The following is an 18,052-nucleotide window of genomic DNA, read 5'->3' as shown; positions in this document are numbered from 1 at the left end:
TGCTTCCGTCTTGCTGCAACACGTCAGCATGTTGACATGTCATGTCAGCACATTTATGAACATGACTGTGAACATAAGCACGTCAGCTGAAATACAGTGGAAATGAATTCATTCTCCACCAATTGAGAGAAGTAATGAATATTCCAAAGTGACCCAAACTACTCATACCTCACCCTGCCTTGTGTTCATGCCATTATTGGTTCTCCTGGGCACAGTTTGCAAATAATTGTTCTTAATCCTCAAAGAGGCAGTTGAGATAAAGGTTACTAAAAGATTAATCAGTAACATGAGAGTGAAACTCCTCAACGCTTAGAGAGGATCTGTACCTTGATGCCTGTTGGAAGGGAGGAGTCTGACCCAGGGGCGTAGCAAGGTTGGAGAGGGCCCAGGGACAAGAAATGAAGGTGCCCCTCCTTTCTTCTTCAGGGGGAGAGTGAAGATCGTGCTGTTTCCCAGGCAGTGGCCTTCCTCAGAGGCAAAGGAACCTTTGTCCAACACCTTGTTCAATTATCGCTGTGCCACTGGATGCGAGAATCCCACATTTGTGCCACAAAACAAATACAAGTCCTTAACAAGGACATTTCACAATAAAGTGTGATTTAAAATGATGCACACATATTATACACACACATACATGTACTCCTGCCTGCTTGAATGGTTGGGGGATGACTATACATTTTGATTTCATTAGTGTATACTTTCTTGTGCACAGAAGACACAAGGAAGGGAGAGAAGGTTTTCTTTCTTCAGGAAAAATCACCGTAATGAAGCACTGACAGGCATAATCTTTTGCCTCAAAATTGTGTTCCCACTTCACTTCCAGTCACAAATGTCTCTTTGCTTCACTCCAGTCTTTGATGCTTCTAGAACAAAAGCCTCCCTCATCCATGCTGTTCCAAGTAACTGAGGGAGAGGTGAGATAGCAAGAGGAGAAACGCGCAAAGGGAAGCGTCAAGCCCCCAACACACTCTCCTGTTCCCCAGGGCTCTGGCCATTGCCATATCAAGTGATGGGGTTCCCAAAGTTTGTTTGTTTGTTTGTTTTAAGTGCTGCAGCCCAAAATGGTGCAAGCAGCAACAACAGCCCAGCTTCCTTTTCACCTTAGCACCTCAATGGAGGAGATAGGGGGGAATTAAAGGGGAGGAAATCACAGGAAAACTGATGAGTGGGTGGGGAAGAGGGTGGGAAAGAACCCTCACACCAGGGTTCCTGGGTCCTCTTCTCCAAAGCTCTCCTCCCCAAACATCATTCCATACCAACCAAGCCCCCAGTATCTCTCCCAGAGCTGGGACTTGCCACTGAGCTCTCTCCCAGGTTCCATTGTTTTTTGCCTCCAAAAGAAAACAAGACTGCCAACTCAGTGGAAAGAGAGGAGGAGTGGGAGAGGTATATTTGGAGAGAAACTTTCAAACACGGAGAAGCTATTCCCATGACCAGGAGAGATCGGGCTAAAGGAGCCTAGCCTGATTTCTCCTGGTTGTCTGCTGCCACGGGAGCTATGGCTCCTGGCAGCAACCTACCAAAATTACCCCTCCCCTTCAGTGAGATTAACCCCGTTTAGTTGACCACTAACCCTGCTTAGTTAACCGTGTGCTGCTGCGGAGTAGCTTCACACCGTGGCAACACACAAGGTGACCCCCGCTGGGAGGCTAAAACAAGCCTCCTGGCCCCAGGGGTCTCTCCAGAATGCCCAGCGTGCTTGCACAGGGCATCCTGGAATTTCTGGGGGCTGGCTGGTCCCCAATCCCCACCGCCCCTGCCGGCTCCATGACAGAGCCAGCAATTGTGTGGGTGGCTGATTTGGCCGCCCGGGGATTACTCCCTGACCATGTGCCAGGAGGGCGGGCTAAGCCTGCTCTCCCTGCACTAACCCTAACAGTGCTTCACACCAATTGTGTGAAGCACCTCAGGGTTTGACTGCACTTCCTGTCTGTCTGTCTGTCTGTCTGTCTCTCTCTCTCTCTCTCTCTTAAAATAATATTTCTATTTAATAAGGGGGGGGGAAGAAATAACATGATTACATTATCATCTCTTGAACTTCCAACATACATATGACAATCTGGGATTCCACTTCCATCCTTTGCCAACCTTCCCTGCTAACATCAGAGATTACAGAAAGATATAAGTAATGTGTTAATCAACCCTCTCTCTCTCTCTCTCTCTCTCTCTCTCTCTCTCTCTCTCTCTCTATATATATATATATATATATATATATATATATATATAAAAATAAACAAATCTTGGGTGTGGATGTTGACCCTATGCTAAATTGTAATTTATGGAAAGTTCCCAGGTTAACGCAAATATTTCATCTGAGGTATTCTGTAAATAAGCAGTGATCTTAGCCATCAAAGCATATTCCCATAGCTTTATTAGCCATTCGTCCAAGGTTGGGGTTGCCTGTGATCTGCAATTGGCAGCATAGAGAATCCTGGCAGCAGTAATCATATATAAGGACAATTCCTTGTGTTTAGTAGGTATATAAAGTTTAGTCATATTTAACAAACAACAACAACCCCTCTCTCTATTAATGACCCTCACCCCCCATCCCTGCCCCGCCCCAGCTTCCATTGAGGCAATTCACAGCTCTCCTTCTTATCACCTTCTGTTTTCATTCAGAGGCAACAAGCAAGCAATCCCCAGAGGAAGAAAATGGATTCAGACTCTGTGTTTTACAAGCAATTCATCAAATCAGGGAAACTTTATAATCTGCTCAGTATGTCTCTACCCTCCCCTTCCCCTTGAGTGAACTCACAGCCTTCCCTCCCACCTCCCACTTTCCTTCGGAGGTTAAAAACAATGCTGAGCAGCAATTCTTAAAGACGGAAGCTCAACTGTAAGTTCCATCTCTGGGAGAGGAACTTGGAGCTTTCACACAAGGGACAAAGACATGCCCAGGCATTACTTGCTTGGCTCCTACCCAAGAAAACAGACCTGGGACTCATGCTGCTACATTCCCTCCTTGCCAGGGCTAAACGAAAAGAAACATGTGCAGTGGGAAGAGGATTCTAGAGCTGTGATTGGATAGAAGCCTGGGAGGGATGTGGCCACAGCAGTAAGGAGTTTCTCATGGCATGTGATGCTCTCCTTACTCATTGGTGAGGCCCACGCAGGCATGGGAGAAGCCAGCACACTGACCAGGAAATGGGGAGGCCCACACACAGGGGAGGGGGAAGAAGCCCGTCCATCGCCACCATCAACATCAATGAATGGGAAATGGTGGAGGGCAGGGTGGTGGGTGCATGGAGGGTACATAGGGGTGGGGTGGGCCCTTGTGGGCCCCTTGATCCTCTGGACCCAGGGACATTTGCACCCCCTCATCCAACGCTCACTACACCCATGATCTGACCAACTCCAATTTTGACAGGCAGTAAAGTTGAGTCTATTAAAGAGTAGCTTGAGAAGGTTGTTTAAGATCCAGAAGGAAGTAAGCTTTATTGTGGAAGTTACATTCTTGGATAGAAAGCCTATATGCCTTAGCTTTTTGTCTTCATAGTATAGAGAGCGCATGGTGTGTGTGTGAATGGGTTATGGAGTCTGAAGCAGAGCAGAAAGCAAGAAGCAGTCTAGGAGCAGGAAGGGTGGAGAGATAGGCCCTGAGAATATCAGCCCACCAGTCATAGAATGCCAGATCAGACAAAGAAACAACAGGAGGGAAGTAAAGAGGAAGACCCTTCCTCACTGTCACTATTTCTAATGCCCCTAGTGGTCACTAGGATAAAAGGTGCCAAGAGTCAATGCTCCAGGAGCTCCGTCTCCAACAGTACCTGCCCTTGTAATCACATGGTGTGTGTGTGTGTGTGTGTGTGTGTGTGTGTGTGTGTGTGTGTGTGTGTGTTTAAATCATTGTTTTCTAGTTGACCCTTTCCATCACCCCCACTCTGTGCACCTCTGGCTCTCTCAACCATGTCCACTTCCTCTTCATCCATTTCCTCTTTCTCCTCCCTCTTCCTTCCCAGCAATTCCATGCAAAATACTGTAAAAGACAATGTGAGTTCATTGGTCTGACATATCAAATTCCTTTGCAAAGCTAGCTTAACTTTGGCATTACAAATAGCCTGCATTATACGCAGCAGGAATCACTTCAGATTGTAAAGGCTGGGCTACAGAAGGTCAAGCACTGGATAGAACAATGCATGTTATCTTGGCAATCAGTCAGTTTATTTATTGCAGTCCATAGACCAGAAAAATAATCTTGACAAGTTATACAGTAATGAGTAGGGATGTGCCCAAATCAATTTTTTCAATTCAATATGTACCAGAACTGAATCACCCCAATTTGTTTTGTCCACTTTCATCAATTTCTTTGAAATCAGGGTGGTAGCTGGCACCCATTGGGGCACTACCACCTGATCCACTCTTTTGCCCCCAGAACCCCTTCTCTCCCCCGAATCTGCCACAAAGACATGCCAAATTCAACAATTGTTAAAAATCACCCCTTTGCCCAAGTTCTTTGAAATCTGGGTGGTAGCTTCCATTCCATCCATTGGGCACTACCACCCACCACAACCCTCTCTGGGCCACCCTGGTGCTCCCCACATGGAGTTATAAGTAAGACTGCTGAAATCCCCATTATTCCCTATGGGGAAAAGCTTAAAGACATGTCAACTTTAAAAAAAAACTTTTAAAATCACCCCTTCGCCCAATTTCTTTAAAATTTGGATAGTAGCTTCCACCCATTTGGCACTGCCACCCAACCCTCTGTGGCCACAAAATGGAGGTCCGAATTCCCAATTTTTTTCAGGTCCAAATCTGGGTGAATCTGGGCAATTGAACACAGGGGCGTGTTCAAATCACTCAAATCAGCTAGACTGAGATACAAACCATTTTGTACCCAAATTGATTCGCACATCCCTAGTAATGAGTTCTAGTGGAGCCCACAATCAGCTTCCTTTAACATGGTGGCTCTTGCCTGGGACCCCCTCCCCTGTGATGTGAATTTGATTTGTCTTCAACTATCAACACATACGTTACAAAGGAACCTATGCTCAGAAGAAGGAAGAACAAATAAGACACCCCCTTCAAAGCTAGCAAAGTTATCATAGAGCATTAGGAAACATAGCCCCAATGGGGTTCCCAGAGAAATTGGCCCAGGGGGTTTCCAGAACATCAGGAGACGTTGGCCTTCTGTCCCCTGAGGAAGTGACTGGCAGGAAAGGCATAGAGGAGTCAGAGAAGTAATAGCAGCTTGGTGTGACAGCAAGAGCCCCATCTGAAAGGATGTTAAGATCTGCTGCCTAGAGCAGCTATCTCCTCAAGGCTGGTGTTTGGATCCATATTGTCAATTTCCTGCTGGTGGCTTGTCTCAAGGTTTGAGGGGCCATTTCCTTTGGCAAGATTGTCGGGGCATCTATGATTGCTTTTGGAGTGAGGAGAGGGCAGGGTGAGAATTGGTGAGTACAGCTCTCACTCAGGGTTTGACTCATGTGGGACACCTAAGTTTAAATATCTCCTCCCTTTTAATTCTGAGAAGTGGTATGTTGCAAGTGAAGGCAATATATACCCTGAAGTGTGTGCTACTGTGAAGGTTCACTTGGCACAGGATTGGTGTGAGTATTCCTGAACATGGGCGGGCTTTTCGGCTGCATGTGACCAAGAGTTTTGTGGTCTGGTGCTACTGAAGCAGAGGAGCTGGGATAGCTGGGCTGGGGGATGTCTCTGGGAGAGTGGTGCAATGGGAATGATCTGGAGACAGTGATTTTGTGGATTTTCTGGCTCTTCTTCCAGCCCTGAAGTTCCAGGGAGTTCTGGGAAAACTCCCTCAAGGATTATGATGCTAGTGTTGAATGCCAGGTCAGTAGATGCAAAAATATCTCTCATCCATTATTTGATTTTGGCTGAGCATGCTGACCTGGCATGTGTGACTGAGACCAGGTTGGTTGAGCTGAGTGGGGTAGGGCTCTCAGATTTGTCCTCCAGACTTCTTGATCCTACAGCAGCCACACCTTGAAGGTTGTGGAGAGGGAGTTGTGGCCATCTATCATGAAACAATTCACCTTTCCTGGTATCCCATCAGGCAATCACAGAATTTTGAGTGTTTGTTCTTGAGGCTGGGCCTCCGAGATGGGATGGGGATTCTGATTCAGCCCACTGCATCTCAGACTCCCTGCCTGAGCTAGTGGAGGTGGTCTCAGAGGTGGCACTGAGTTTACCTAGACTTACAGGCTTGGGGGACTTCAATGTCCACATTGAGCCACCCCTTTGCATGCCACTTTGAAGATGAAGTCACTCACATCTGTGTCGATTTAGATTCCAGAGTTTTGACAGTTCCAGCAGACTTGCCTCAGGCACCATCTGGTCCTATAGTGTTGGATTTGTTTCAGTTTGTGCAGACTGAGGAAGTAGAAAATATCCTAAGCAATGTGTGAGCAACATCATGTGCTTTGGGCCCTTGCCCTTCATAGCTAATAAGATCTGCCAGGGAGAGTGCAGGCAGGAAGTTGGAGGCTAGAATAAATGCTTCATTAAGGGAGGGCAAGATACAATCATGCCTCAAGGAAGCGGTGGTAAGACCACCATTTTAAAAAGCCCTCCCTTGATCCCTCCAACCTGGAAAATTACAGACCTGTTTCAAAATTTCCATTTTAATACTAATACTAATACTAATACTACTACGAATAATAATAATAATAAATAAGGCACTACCTTGGCGTGGTTGTGGGGCTTGTGTGCTCTGAAGAAGGTAAGAGCTATGCCAGAGGTCCAACCATGCTGGACAGGTCTCACCAGAGAAGCCAGACAAAGAGTGCCCCTCCCATCAACAATATGGTGAGACGTAACTTTAATAAATCTATACTGGATCGGTCGTCGCCCGGGTCAACAAGGACCATGCCAGGTGCTATAGTCCCTGGACATCTGGTGGCAAGTGGGCTACAGGACTCAGGATCTTCAGTTGAGCAATCAGGGCTGGAGACTGCAAAGTTACTGGAAGAAACATCGCTTAACCGAAAAAAATATATGAAAAATGCCAACAAGTAAATAATGATCTGCTATAACAAGTCTAGTCCAACTAGAAGAGGTTATTTAAAAAGAATGTACCAAATTTGGAAAGAGAAGCATCCAGATACAGAAATAACAGAACAAAGGCTAGCAGACCAGAGAAGATTCATAATAAGAAATAAAGTATTCACAGGAGTTGAGCTGGAAGAACTGCAAAGAGCAACACAGGCTCAAGATATGGAAGAAGAATTACCACCAATTGAAGAAGTTGCTCAGGCGCAGGTGGAGGAGGTCTTGGAAACAGAGGATGCCACTGTTGCTGAACTGTTTCAAAATCAAAACCAGGCAACCGTCCCTTTGCCTTCACCTCAGCAACCTGAATGCCGTTTAACAGAAAAGCAACAAGAACTAAAGCAAAAAATAACTGAGCACATGAACCAAACAACCACCAGGGTTCAACAACTCTAAAAAGAGTTGCCAAAAAACAACTTGCTCAGGCATTAAAAGATGTCAATGCTGCACTTGCAGAAATAACAAGCAATAATTTGCAAGAAACAAACCAACTAATGTACAGTGCAGCAACAATAACAACACAAGAGCTCGGATATAAGATCAGTGGACCTGTAAAAAAAGAAAGCAGTACATCACCTAAATGGAAGATTCGATTAGAAAATAAAATCTCCAGGCTTAGATCAGATGCTAGTAAATTGAAAGATATGAAAGACAAGAAGCTGAAGAATGAAAACACCAAACAGTATCTGATCCAAAAATACCACCTAGATTCAAGGAAAATTAGAGAAGTCCTGGAAATAATAAAGCAGCAAATAACAGCAGTGTCAAAGAAGATTAGCAGATACGAAGCCAGAATTACACAACACAGGCAGAATCTCCAATTCCAGTCGAATCAGAGACGTTTCTACCAAAGCATAGAAGGAGAAACTGCAAGAAACGTAGAAACACCAAATAAAGAAGAAACAGTGCAATTCTGGGGGAAATTATGCGACAATCCAATAGATTATAATAAAAAAGCAGGCTGGATGAAAGAGGTCAAAAATGTAAGCAACAAATGCAAGATCTAATAATAACACTAGAATTAATAAGTGAAAGAGCAAAGAAAATTAAAAATTGGACTGCGCCAGGCGACGATGAACTGCATGGCTTTTGGCTTAAACACCTAACAAGCCTTCATAAACAACTATCAAAACAGTTCAATCACATTTTGCAAGGCGGTGATATTGAACAATGGCTAACAACTGGGAAAACTCATCTCATCATGAAAGACCCAGCAAAAGGTGCAGTTCCAAGTAATTACAGTATAGACCGATAACCTGCCTGCCAACCATGTTCAAATTATTAACTGGAATAATAGCAGATGAAGTGATGCAACACTTATTAACTAACAAACAGCTTCCAGTTGAACAGAAAGGAAATTGCCCAAACACCAGAGGCACAAAAGACCAGCTGCTGATTGACAAAATGATTTTAGAAAACTGCAAGAGAAGAAAAACAAATTTAAGTGTTGCATGGATTGACTACAAGAAAGCCTTTGATTCATTGCCTCACACATGGATACTAAAATGTTTAGAAACAACTGGTGTGAGCAAAAACATTCGGATATTTATTTTAAAAAAGCAATGAGCATGTGGAGTACACAGTTAACAATCAATGGCAAGACAGTTGGACAGGTTAGCATTAGAAGAGGCATTTTCCAAGGGGACTCACTATCCCCTCTGTTGTTTGTAATCACCATGACCCCACTTTCACAAATACTAAACAAAACAGGCCTCAGATACCAAACATCTAAAACATCCAGTAAAATCAACCATCTGCTGTACATGGACGATCTGAAGTTGTATGGAAAGTTCCAGTCAGAAATGGAATCACTGCTAAACACTGTCCGTATATTCAGTGGCGATATAGCAATGGAGTTTGGACTAGACAAGTGTGCTGCATTAATAATGAACAGAGGAAAATTAAGAAAAACAGAAGGAATAGAACTGCCCAATGGAAGCAACATCAAGAACCTGGAAGAGAAAGAACATTACAAATACTTGGGCATTCTCCAGGCTGATAACATTGCACACACTGAAGTTAAAAGAAAAATTGGAAGTGAATACATCAGGAGAGTTAGAAAAATCCTCAAGTCCAAACTCAATGGTGGGAACACCATACAAGCCATAAACACCTGGGCTATACCTGTTATCAGATACACTGCAGGAATAATAGACTGGACCCAGGCAGAGCTAGAGACACTGGATCGTAAGTCTAGGAAAATCATGACCATCAATCATGCTCTGCATCCCCGCAGTGATGTTGATAGGCTAATGAACAGAGGAACTATCGACATCACTGCGGGGATGCAGAGCACGATTGATGGTCATGATTTTCCTGGTCTTAAGATCCAGCGTCTTGGAAAAACAAGATAGACACGAGCAACAGTCACTGGAGGTACTGTGCTGGGCGTGGAGAGGGCCAGTTACTCTCCCCCTGCTAAATAAAGAGAATCACCACAGTAAAAGAACACCAGAAATTTGATAGAGGGAGTGAGTCTATGCTGATTTTGCTGGACCTCTCAGCAAAATTCGACCATGGCATCCTTCTGGACCACCTCTTCTGTATGGGGATTGGAGGTACTGCTTTGGAGTGGCTTCAGTCCTTTCTTGAGGAGAGGGTGCAGAAGGTGGTGCTGAGGGACTATTGATTGACTCCTGTGCGACTGGCCTGTGGGGTCCCACAGGGTTCAATTCCCCCCCCCCCCTGCTGCTTAACATATACATGAAACTGCTGAAAGAGCTCATTTGGAGATTTGGACTTGAGTTGTCAGCAATATGTGGATGACGCTCAGCTCTATTTCTTCTTATCACCTGATCCTAGGGAATGCCCTGAATCAGGGACTGGAGGCATTGATAGGCTGGATGTGGGCTAGCATAAATCCAGACAAAATGGAGATGCTGTTGGTTAGTAGGAGAGCCAATCAGGATGAGGGGATTTGGCCAGTTCTGGATAAGGATTAGGGATGTACATGGACCCGGGGGGGGGGCTGTTCAAAGGCGGGGGTCTCTGCCTTTAAGGGAGGGGCAGGTTGCACGCCGTTCCCTCCACTTTCCCCCCACCAGTGCCTGGTTTTCTCAAAGTCCATCGCGGCAGCAGCATACCTCCCTGCCACCCCATTGCCCCCTTTACCGGAAGTAACAGGAAGTACTCAATGTGCCCATGATTCAGACTTCCAAATTGCATTTCAGCACCTACCTAGTTGCTAATATTTGAGTGGCCACCATATTGGAACAAGATGATGGATCAACCAAAAGACAAGTTAAGAGATTTCCTGATGAAACTGACATGGAGAAAAAGATTTGGGTGTCATCCACATACTGATAACACCCTGCACAAAATATCCTGATGATCAATCCCAGTAGTTCTCATTTTGAAGAGCTACAATCTCCTGGTGACACCATCTGGAACCTGCCCATGAAGTAAAAGCAGTGCCTTCCACTCTTTCAGAGTCACATTCCCTCTGTCAATTCCCAATTGGAGATCATTCATCAAGCTGCCCAAGGCAATCTCCAACCCATAGCCCACCTGAAAACCAGTTTGGAAAGGGTCTAGATAATCTGTTTCCTCCAAGACTGCCTGGAGCTGGGAGCACACCACCCTCTCGGCATAGGAACATTGGAAGCTGCCATATACCGAATCAGACTATTGGTCAATCTAGCTCAGAATTGTCTACACAGACTGACAATTACCTTACACAGCCATGGAAGGTTGGAGAAGGACCTATAATTGCTTCAAGGTTGACTCAGCCTTCCATCCTTCCGAGGTCGGTAAAATGAGTACCCAGAATGTTGGGGGCAATATGCTAAATCATTGTAAACTGCTTAGAGAGCTCCGGCTATAAAGCAGTATATAAATGTAAGTGCTAAGTGCTATTAACTACTCTGAGGGATCCAATGCAGGGTTCTTCAGAAGAGGTCTAATAATTGCCTCCTTAAGACAGGAAGGCATCTTTACCTCCCTCAGAGAAACCCCTCTACCAAATAGTATGAGCCATGTTGGATAAGGATCAAGAGGAAAGGTGGTAGGCTACACCACTCCAGGTAGATTTTCCAGTTCCTCAGGAGTCATAGACTGAAAGTGATCCAGTCTGACCACATAAGAGGAGTTGCTGGACACCTCCACATTAGACTCTGCAATAATTGTGGTATCTATGTCAGCTCTAATATGAAGTATTTTATTCACACACAAAAACCTCATTTAAAACATCACAACAGGTAACTGAAGACTACAAATTCAAATGCAGGGAAGGAGGGGCATGTACTAGCCATCTCAAACTCCTGGACAAATCAGCTGGATGTGAGCTTGCAGATGCAATGCGGGCAGAAAAGAATTGCTTTTTTGCTGCACATATTTACAAAGCATAGATCTTCAAATGTGTTCTGTGTTGTAATCTGTTGGATTTGAGTCAGGTCTTTCTCCACTTGCACTCCAGTCATCTGCTTTGCCACCAACTCCTGTAATTCTTCCATATACCATGGGGCCAGTTTTGAAGAGAGGCCAGAGAGGACGCATAGGAGCCATTGTGTCTACTGCTGTGGTGACTTCACTATTCCAGCTCGACACCAGGGCATTAACAGAATCACCAGCTCAGCCAACTCTAAATCCTTCCTACACTACTTTGAATCCTGTTGGAGTCAATGACCTTCTTGGGCAGACCATCCTAATAGTCCCATCACCTCACAGAGGTGGGATATGGTTATAAAACTAAACCAGATGGTGATCTGTCCATGCCAATGGAGAAATCACAGGAGTCCCTTCTCATGGAACACCACCTTGATCAGAGTAAAAGAACAAATTAAGCATGTGACCAGCAACATGCATCAGTCTGGAGACTGTAGATAGTCTAGATAGACTATGCCCAGAGTAGGAAGCTGAGCACCATTAAACAGATCAGAATGTGTGCAAGTCCAGTTGCTGTCTCTCTGGAAAAGAACATAAATGCATAAAGATGTAAAAATGCCAAGAGTATAGAAAACATTAATGAAATCAATGCTGGAAACTCTATGAATTTGGGTCCATTCATAGGCAAGCAATGACAGGTGGACTGGAGGATTCCACAACAAAATTCAAATGGAGAGAAATATGGGAGCATTCCTAGTGTGCACGTATGGTCATTCACTATTGAGAAAAAGGCAACCATCACATGCTCAGAGTCAGTCTTCATATATTCCAGAGTTGTCTCCTGTCGTTCAAGCCAAGTCCTAATTCAAACTAAGCCTTGAGTGTCCTTATTCAAATTAACCAAATCCTGATTCAAATTAACCCTAATTCTAACCCTGAGGTCATTACAAAGATCAGAGCAAAGTTTTCAGTTCCTCATTTGGAAGATCTGAAAATTGTTCTTTCACAATATCTCAAATACAGAAAACAGCAGTGTCAAAAAGATTGTCTAATTGAGCTTGATTATACTCCTCCCTCCCAGTTCCTACTAGCCTTTCCCCAGCATTTTGTCCTCCACCTCTATAAGTGGCATTGACATTTATGAATATCCCAACAGCACGAAGTGCAGCCAAAGAGCCCAGTCTCTGAGTGCCCCATCCAAGCAAGGAATCTGTTCCCACCCAGCTGGGTGGGACCCAGGGCTGCCTGCACTCTCCCTATTCAATGAGACTTCTAGGGAAGGGGCTGCGAGAGATGGCAAAGCCCTCTCTTCTCTTGGCCTGCCTTTGGGGTAAGTGAACCTTTTCTTTTTCTTTTTCAAAGAAAAAAGTGTACCTTCATGCCTCCACCAACACCTTCTGTGGCTACTGTGTCACATTCAGCTTCTACAAAACAACACTTCTCAATTCATACAAGCATGTTCAGGGCTCCGGTCAACCTGGAACAAAAACCTTTTATCACTTGTGTAGGACGTTGTGTAGGCTGTTGGTGGTGGTTGTTTTGAGGGGAAAGGGGGGGAGATCTCTTCCCATGCCTGATCTCCTTAAATATTGACTCACCAAAGAGTAAGGATTGACTGGTGCAGCCAGAGAACAGCCCAACAGAACTTCCCAACTAACTTCACTTATTGCAAGGAAGCAGCAATTTCTGAAATTCTCCCATTCGTCAGGTAGCCCTCCGAGCCACCTAAAATTATTTCTTTGAGTTGCACAGCTGCCAGGGACATATTTTCTAGGGATGTGCGAAACGTTTCGGGTACAGAACGATCTGTACCCAAAACAGCCAATTTCGGGTGATTCGAATCCGAATTGAATCAGCCCCGAAGAACACCGAAAAATTTCGGATCCAAAACGAATCACCCCTGTTTCGGATCTGAATATTCGGATGTTTCGGACCTCCATTTTGTGGCCAATAAATGCCTTCTCCCCCCCCCCCATTTTGAGAAATGGCATCTATTTGAATTTCCCGCCTTTTTGCCTCCCATTGACTTCAATGCAAAAAGGTCTGATGTGACGTCTGCTCGAATTCTGGGTCCCAGGGGCAAAATAGTGGGGTGGGGTCGTAATGCCTAATGGGTGGAGGCTGCCACCCCAATTGCAGAGGATTGGCCAATGGGCTGATTTTTGGTGAATTCTTGAAGTTTTAGTGTCTTTGAGGCAGATTGGGGGCATAACGTGGGATCTGGGCCAAAAGAGTGGGGTGGGATGGTAGCGCCTAATGTGTGGAGGCTACCACCCCGATTGCAGAGTGATTGGGCAGAGGACTGATTTTTGGTGAATTGTTGACGTTTACGCATCTTTAAGGTTTTCCCCTTTAGGTATAATGGAGGGTGTATTGCTTCACGTCAAGGGGAAAGGGGTGGCCTAGAGTGGTGTGGGGTTGGTGGTAGTGCCGGGTAGGGGCAAGGAAGCTACCTGAATTTTTTCAAAGGATTTGGGCAGAGGGCTGATTTTTGGTGAATTGTTGAAGTTTACGCGTCTTTAAGGTTTTTCCTCATAAGGTATAATGGAGCTTTCAGCAGCCCCATAAGTGCACTTGGGGGGTGCTGGGCTGGCCCAGAGCGAGTGGTGGTGCCACATAGGGTGCCAACCACCCCCATGGGTTGCTAACCCATGGCGTACAGGGTTCTGTTGTTTCTGAGGTATTCTGAGTGTAGATTCTATGATAGCAAATGAGATTTTCAATGAGACACCATGAATCCACTCTAATTTGCTATCATAGAATCCACACTCAGAATACCTCAGAAACAACAGAACACTGTACCCCATGGTTTAGAAACCCATGGGGGTGGTTGGCACTCTATGTGCACTACACCACCACTCGCTCTGGGCCACCCCAGCACCCCCCAAGTGCACTTATGGGGCTGCTGAAAGCTTCATTATACATTATGAGGAAAAACCTTAAAGACGCGTAAACTTCAACAATTCACCAAAAATCAGCCCTCTGCCCAATCACTCTGCAATTGGTGTGGTAGCCTCCACCCATTAGGCACTACAACCCCATTCCACTCTTTTGGCCCAGATCCCACGTTATGCCCCCAATCTGCCCCAAAGGCACTAAAACTTCAAAAATTCACCCCAAATCAGCCCTCTGCCCAATCCCCCTGAAATTTGGGTGGTAGCCTCCACCCATTAGGCACTACCACCCCACCCCACTATTTTGGCCCCAGGACCCATTTTTTAATCTGAATCTATTCAGATTCAGATTCAGATTAATTCAGATCCTAATCGAATCAGGGGTGATTCGGATGGGCAATATTCGGATACAAAACAGAACAGGGGTGTTTCGGTTCGGATCCGAATCGAAACACAGAAAATCCAAATTGCACACCCCTAATATTTTCAGGCAGCAAATAAGGCTTTCTGGGGAACGGGATCCTCTCAGAGACTGCTGCTTCCTTGATGCACCAGCACAGTTAGTGGCAAGTTCTGTTAGGCTGCCCTCTGCTGCATTGGTGCATCCTTACACGGTATGTCAGTCATTCCTCATACAGTGCTAAAGAACCCATTTTGGAGCCTGCCTTCCAATCCTGAATCTGAATTCTTAACTGCTATATAGTGGACATCAGACATGTATGGAGGGGTTTCCATCTTGAAACCTTGTAGTACAAAGCAGGGAGGGGAGTATTTTGCAGACAATATAATATAAGTTAGGGGCTCAAGCAGGCCAGTTCTAGCTCTTGATGAAGGAATGGTTAGCCAATTCCTCCCTGTCACATTTTCTTTCCTCTCAGACATCTTCAATATTCTGTAGGTCATAGAAGCTGGTGATGACAGGTCTTGTCAGGATATATTTCTTTCTTTTTTAATTTCTAATAAAGTACTTCTACATTCCTGAAGAGTCCCCGAGGATGCAGGGCCACTATTGTGTTTTGGGTTGCTCCCTTTCACTTTGAAACCAATTGGCAAGGGACTATTCGGGTTTGATATTAGTAGACACAAGTGGGGGACCATAACAAAACATTGCAATCTATCCCCACCCCCTGTTCCTGTTCATGGCTCTAATCACCATGGTCAGATCCTGTCTTTCTTCCCCACCATCCTGGAATCTTCCTCCTCTATGGTACATAATCACCATCCACAAGAATGGGAAAACCTGTGGAAATGCTGCTGCCACAACCGGGCAGTAGGAAGGCTGAAGGCAACCCCTACAGCTAGAGAAAGAACCACTCGACAATTGGGAGAGGGGTGAGCAATGGGTAGCTGTTTTTCAATGCCAGCCACAACTCCTGCATTGAAACCCAGAAGTGCCACCCATCCCTCTCCCAGCAGGCAAGTGGTCCATTCGCTGGCTGGCTGGGTGCCTTGGTGGGGTGAGGGAGTGCCCGGGGGAGTGGGGAATGACAGGCCAGGGACATTTGTCTCCCCTGCTTCACCATTAGGGTGCCTTCGAAGTCTGCAGCAGCATACAGGCAATTTTAGGGGGGAAATGAAGGGGTAAAATATACACATAAATTTAAAATATACATAAAATATACACGTATACACAGACTTGCATGGATGTTAGGGGCAATAAAACACTTAGCTATTGAGGTCACACACACACACACACACACACACACACACACACACACTGTACCTCTATCTCTTCAGCTGGCAGATTCTAATCACTTTTTATATAATGCTACTGTTGCTTTTCAAATGTTGATCCATGGAAGAAATTCACCTTACCCCACTTGCTGATTCCCTCTTTGAAATATAGTTTGCCTAGGTTTGGCTTTGGGCTCAAACAGTGAAGGTGATATCAGGCTGGCGAATGGTCCACATGACTGCAGTGGGAGAGTGGAATTGTTCCATAATGGCCAATGGGGCACCATTTGTGATGACAGCTGGGGCACTGAGGAAGCCAGAGTTGTATGCCAGCAACTGGGCTGTGGAGCTGCAACATTAGCCCCAGGTGGAGCACGATTTGGAAGTGGAGCTGGGAGAATCTGGCTGGATAATGTCCAGTGTACAGGGACAGAATCAACTCTCAGTCAATGCCCAGCAAGGCCTTGGGGGGAACATGACTGCAGCCATGGAGAAGACGCCGGTGTTGTCTGCTCAGGTAAGTTTATGCACCAATGGATTGATTTACCTGTCACTTTTTACATGATCAGAATTTCCAGCTGAATAGAAAAAAACCTGGCCTGCTCTCTTTTTTAACAGTGGCTTAATATGCAGGAATCTGCAAGTAAAGCTTAAGATTAATTTCACTATTACTTTTTTGTGTAGTGCTGTTAGACATGTGCATTTGTCTTGGAATGAATTGGGGAAAATGAACCAAATGGGGTCAATTTACTTCAATATTCATTTACTTCAGAACACTTGAAAAATGTAACGGATAAGTATAAGTGGTGCTTTATGCAGCACTGTCCTCTTGCACAATACTTCAGACTCACAGGAACACTGAAGATTAAGTAAACTTATTTTCTTTTCTTTACAAACTGGTTCTTCAACTAATACAGCTACTGCAAGGTTGACATTCTAAATCTTCACAACGATTCACTCCACCCCTTCGCTTCCTGTTCCTCTAAATATACCTCCCAGCAGCTGCTTCTAACATATTGTTAAAAATGGGACTCTCATTCATATCCCTTTGTTATTGGTTTGTGAGATTTGGGATGAAAGTGGTCACCTGTTTCAAGCAGTAGCAGAAGAGGTCAGTGAATGCTCATTGCAGCTGCCATCTTTAGGAACATAGGAACATAGGAAGCTGCCATATACTGAGTCAGACCATTGGTCTATCTACCTCAGTATTGTCTTCACAGACTGGCAGCAGCTCCTCCAAGGTTGCAGGCAGGAATCTCTCTCAGCTCTATCTTGGAGAAGCCAGGAAGGGAACTTGAAACCTTCTGCTCTTCCCCCAGCGACTTCATCCCCTGAGAGGAATATCTTGCAGTGCTCATACGTCAAGTCTCCCATTCATATGCAACCAGGGCAGACCCTGCTTAGCTATGGGGACAAGTCATGCTTGCTACCACAAGACCAGCTCTCCTCTCAATTTCTTACCCAGAACACTCAAGACACAGCATAATTTAAGAGCATCTTTTAAAAAGTGGTAGCCACAAGAGGGGACTAACATTTCTGTGGCAGTCAACATTTATTCCTTCAGAACCCTGAAAACTAAAAATTCTTGGGCATTATGGGTAACTAAAGTGTTGACCACCAGGAGGCAGTTGCTGAGAGGATATTTGCTGTTCCCACAGGCAGCTACAAAAAAGCAACAGTGGAAGAAAGCTTTTTTTTTTAAGCCAAATTTAAGTAACAAAACAAAGATGATCACAATGAATAAATCAAGAAAGAAATGTGATTTGCATGAATGAAAAATTAATAATTGTTTTTTTAAAATGAGAAAGAATGCTGTAACAAACAATAAAAAGTTTGCCCAACCCTAATGAATATCTTGTTTGAATGCCGTCCCCATGTGGTTGACAGCAGGCATTTTAAAGAACAGGAGATACTGCAGAATACAAACAACTGATGGAACATTCATTTATGAAAAGGGTGTTGGAAGTAAAAGGACTTTGCACTGTCTCTTGCCTCAGACAGTGAAGGACAGACTAGTAAGTCAGAGGGCTAGAGGGTCAAGACATTGGTCATCCCTTCTCTACTGTTCTGACACTATCCCTTTGGATATGTAGATTGCTACTCGTAGGGATCAACTTCCTTCCTCTCTCTCTTCCCTACCTGTCCTTCTA

General features: G+C 44.9%; 1 protein-coding gene across 1 annotated transcript in view; it reads left to right on the top strand.

Moving 5' to 3' along the window:
• Positions 1 to 18,052, top strand: part of LOC128331053 (deleted in malignant brain tumors 1 protein-like) — a 131,679-nt gene that overhangs the window by 46,126 nt on the left and 67,501 nt on the right. The window contains exons 15-16 of the mRNA XM_053264416.1: positions 12,574 to 12,609; positions 16,135 to 16,419. Of these exons, the coding sequence (XP_053120391.1) occupies positions 12,574 to 12,609; positions 16,135 to 16,419 (321 nt within the window). The remainder of the gene's footprint in view (positions 1 to 12,573; positions 12,610 to 16,134; positions 16,420 to 18,052) is intronic.

This window comes from Hemicordylus capensis, chromosome 6 (genome assembly GCF_027244095.1).
Source record: "Hemicordylus capensis ecotype Gifberg chromosome 6, rHemCap1.1.pri, whole genome shotgun sequence".
NCBI lineage: Eukaryota > Metazoa > Chordata > Lepidosauria > Squamata > Cordylidae > Hemicordylus > Hemicordylus capensis.
Note: the sequence above shows the minus strand (reverse complement) of the source record. Positions and strands in the feature narration are given on the sequence as shown.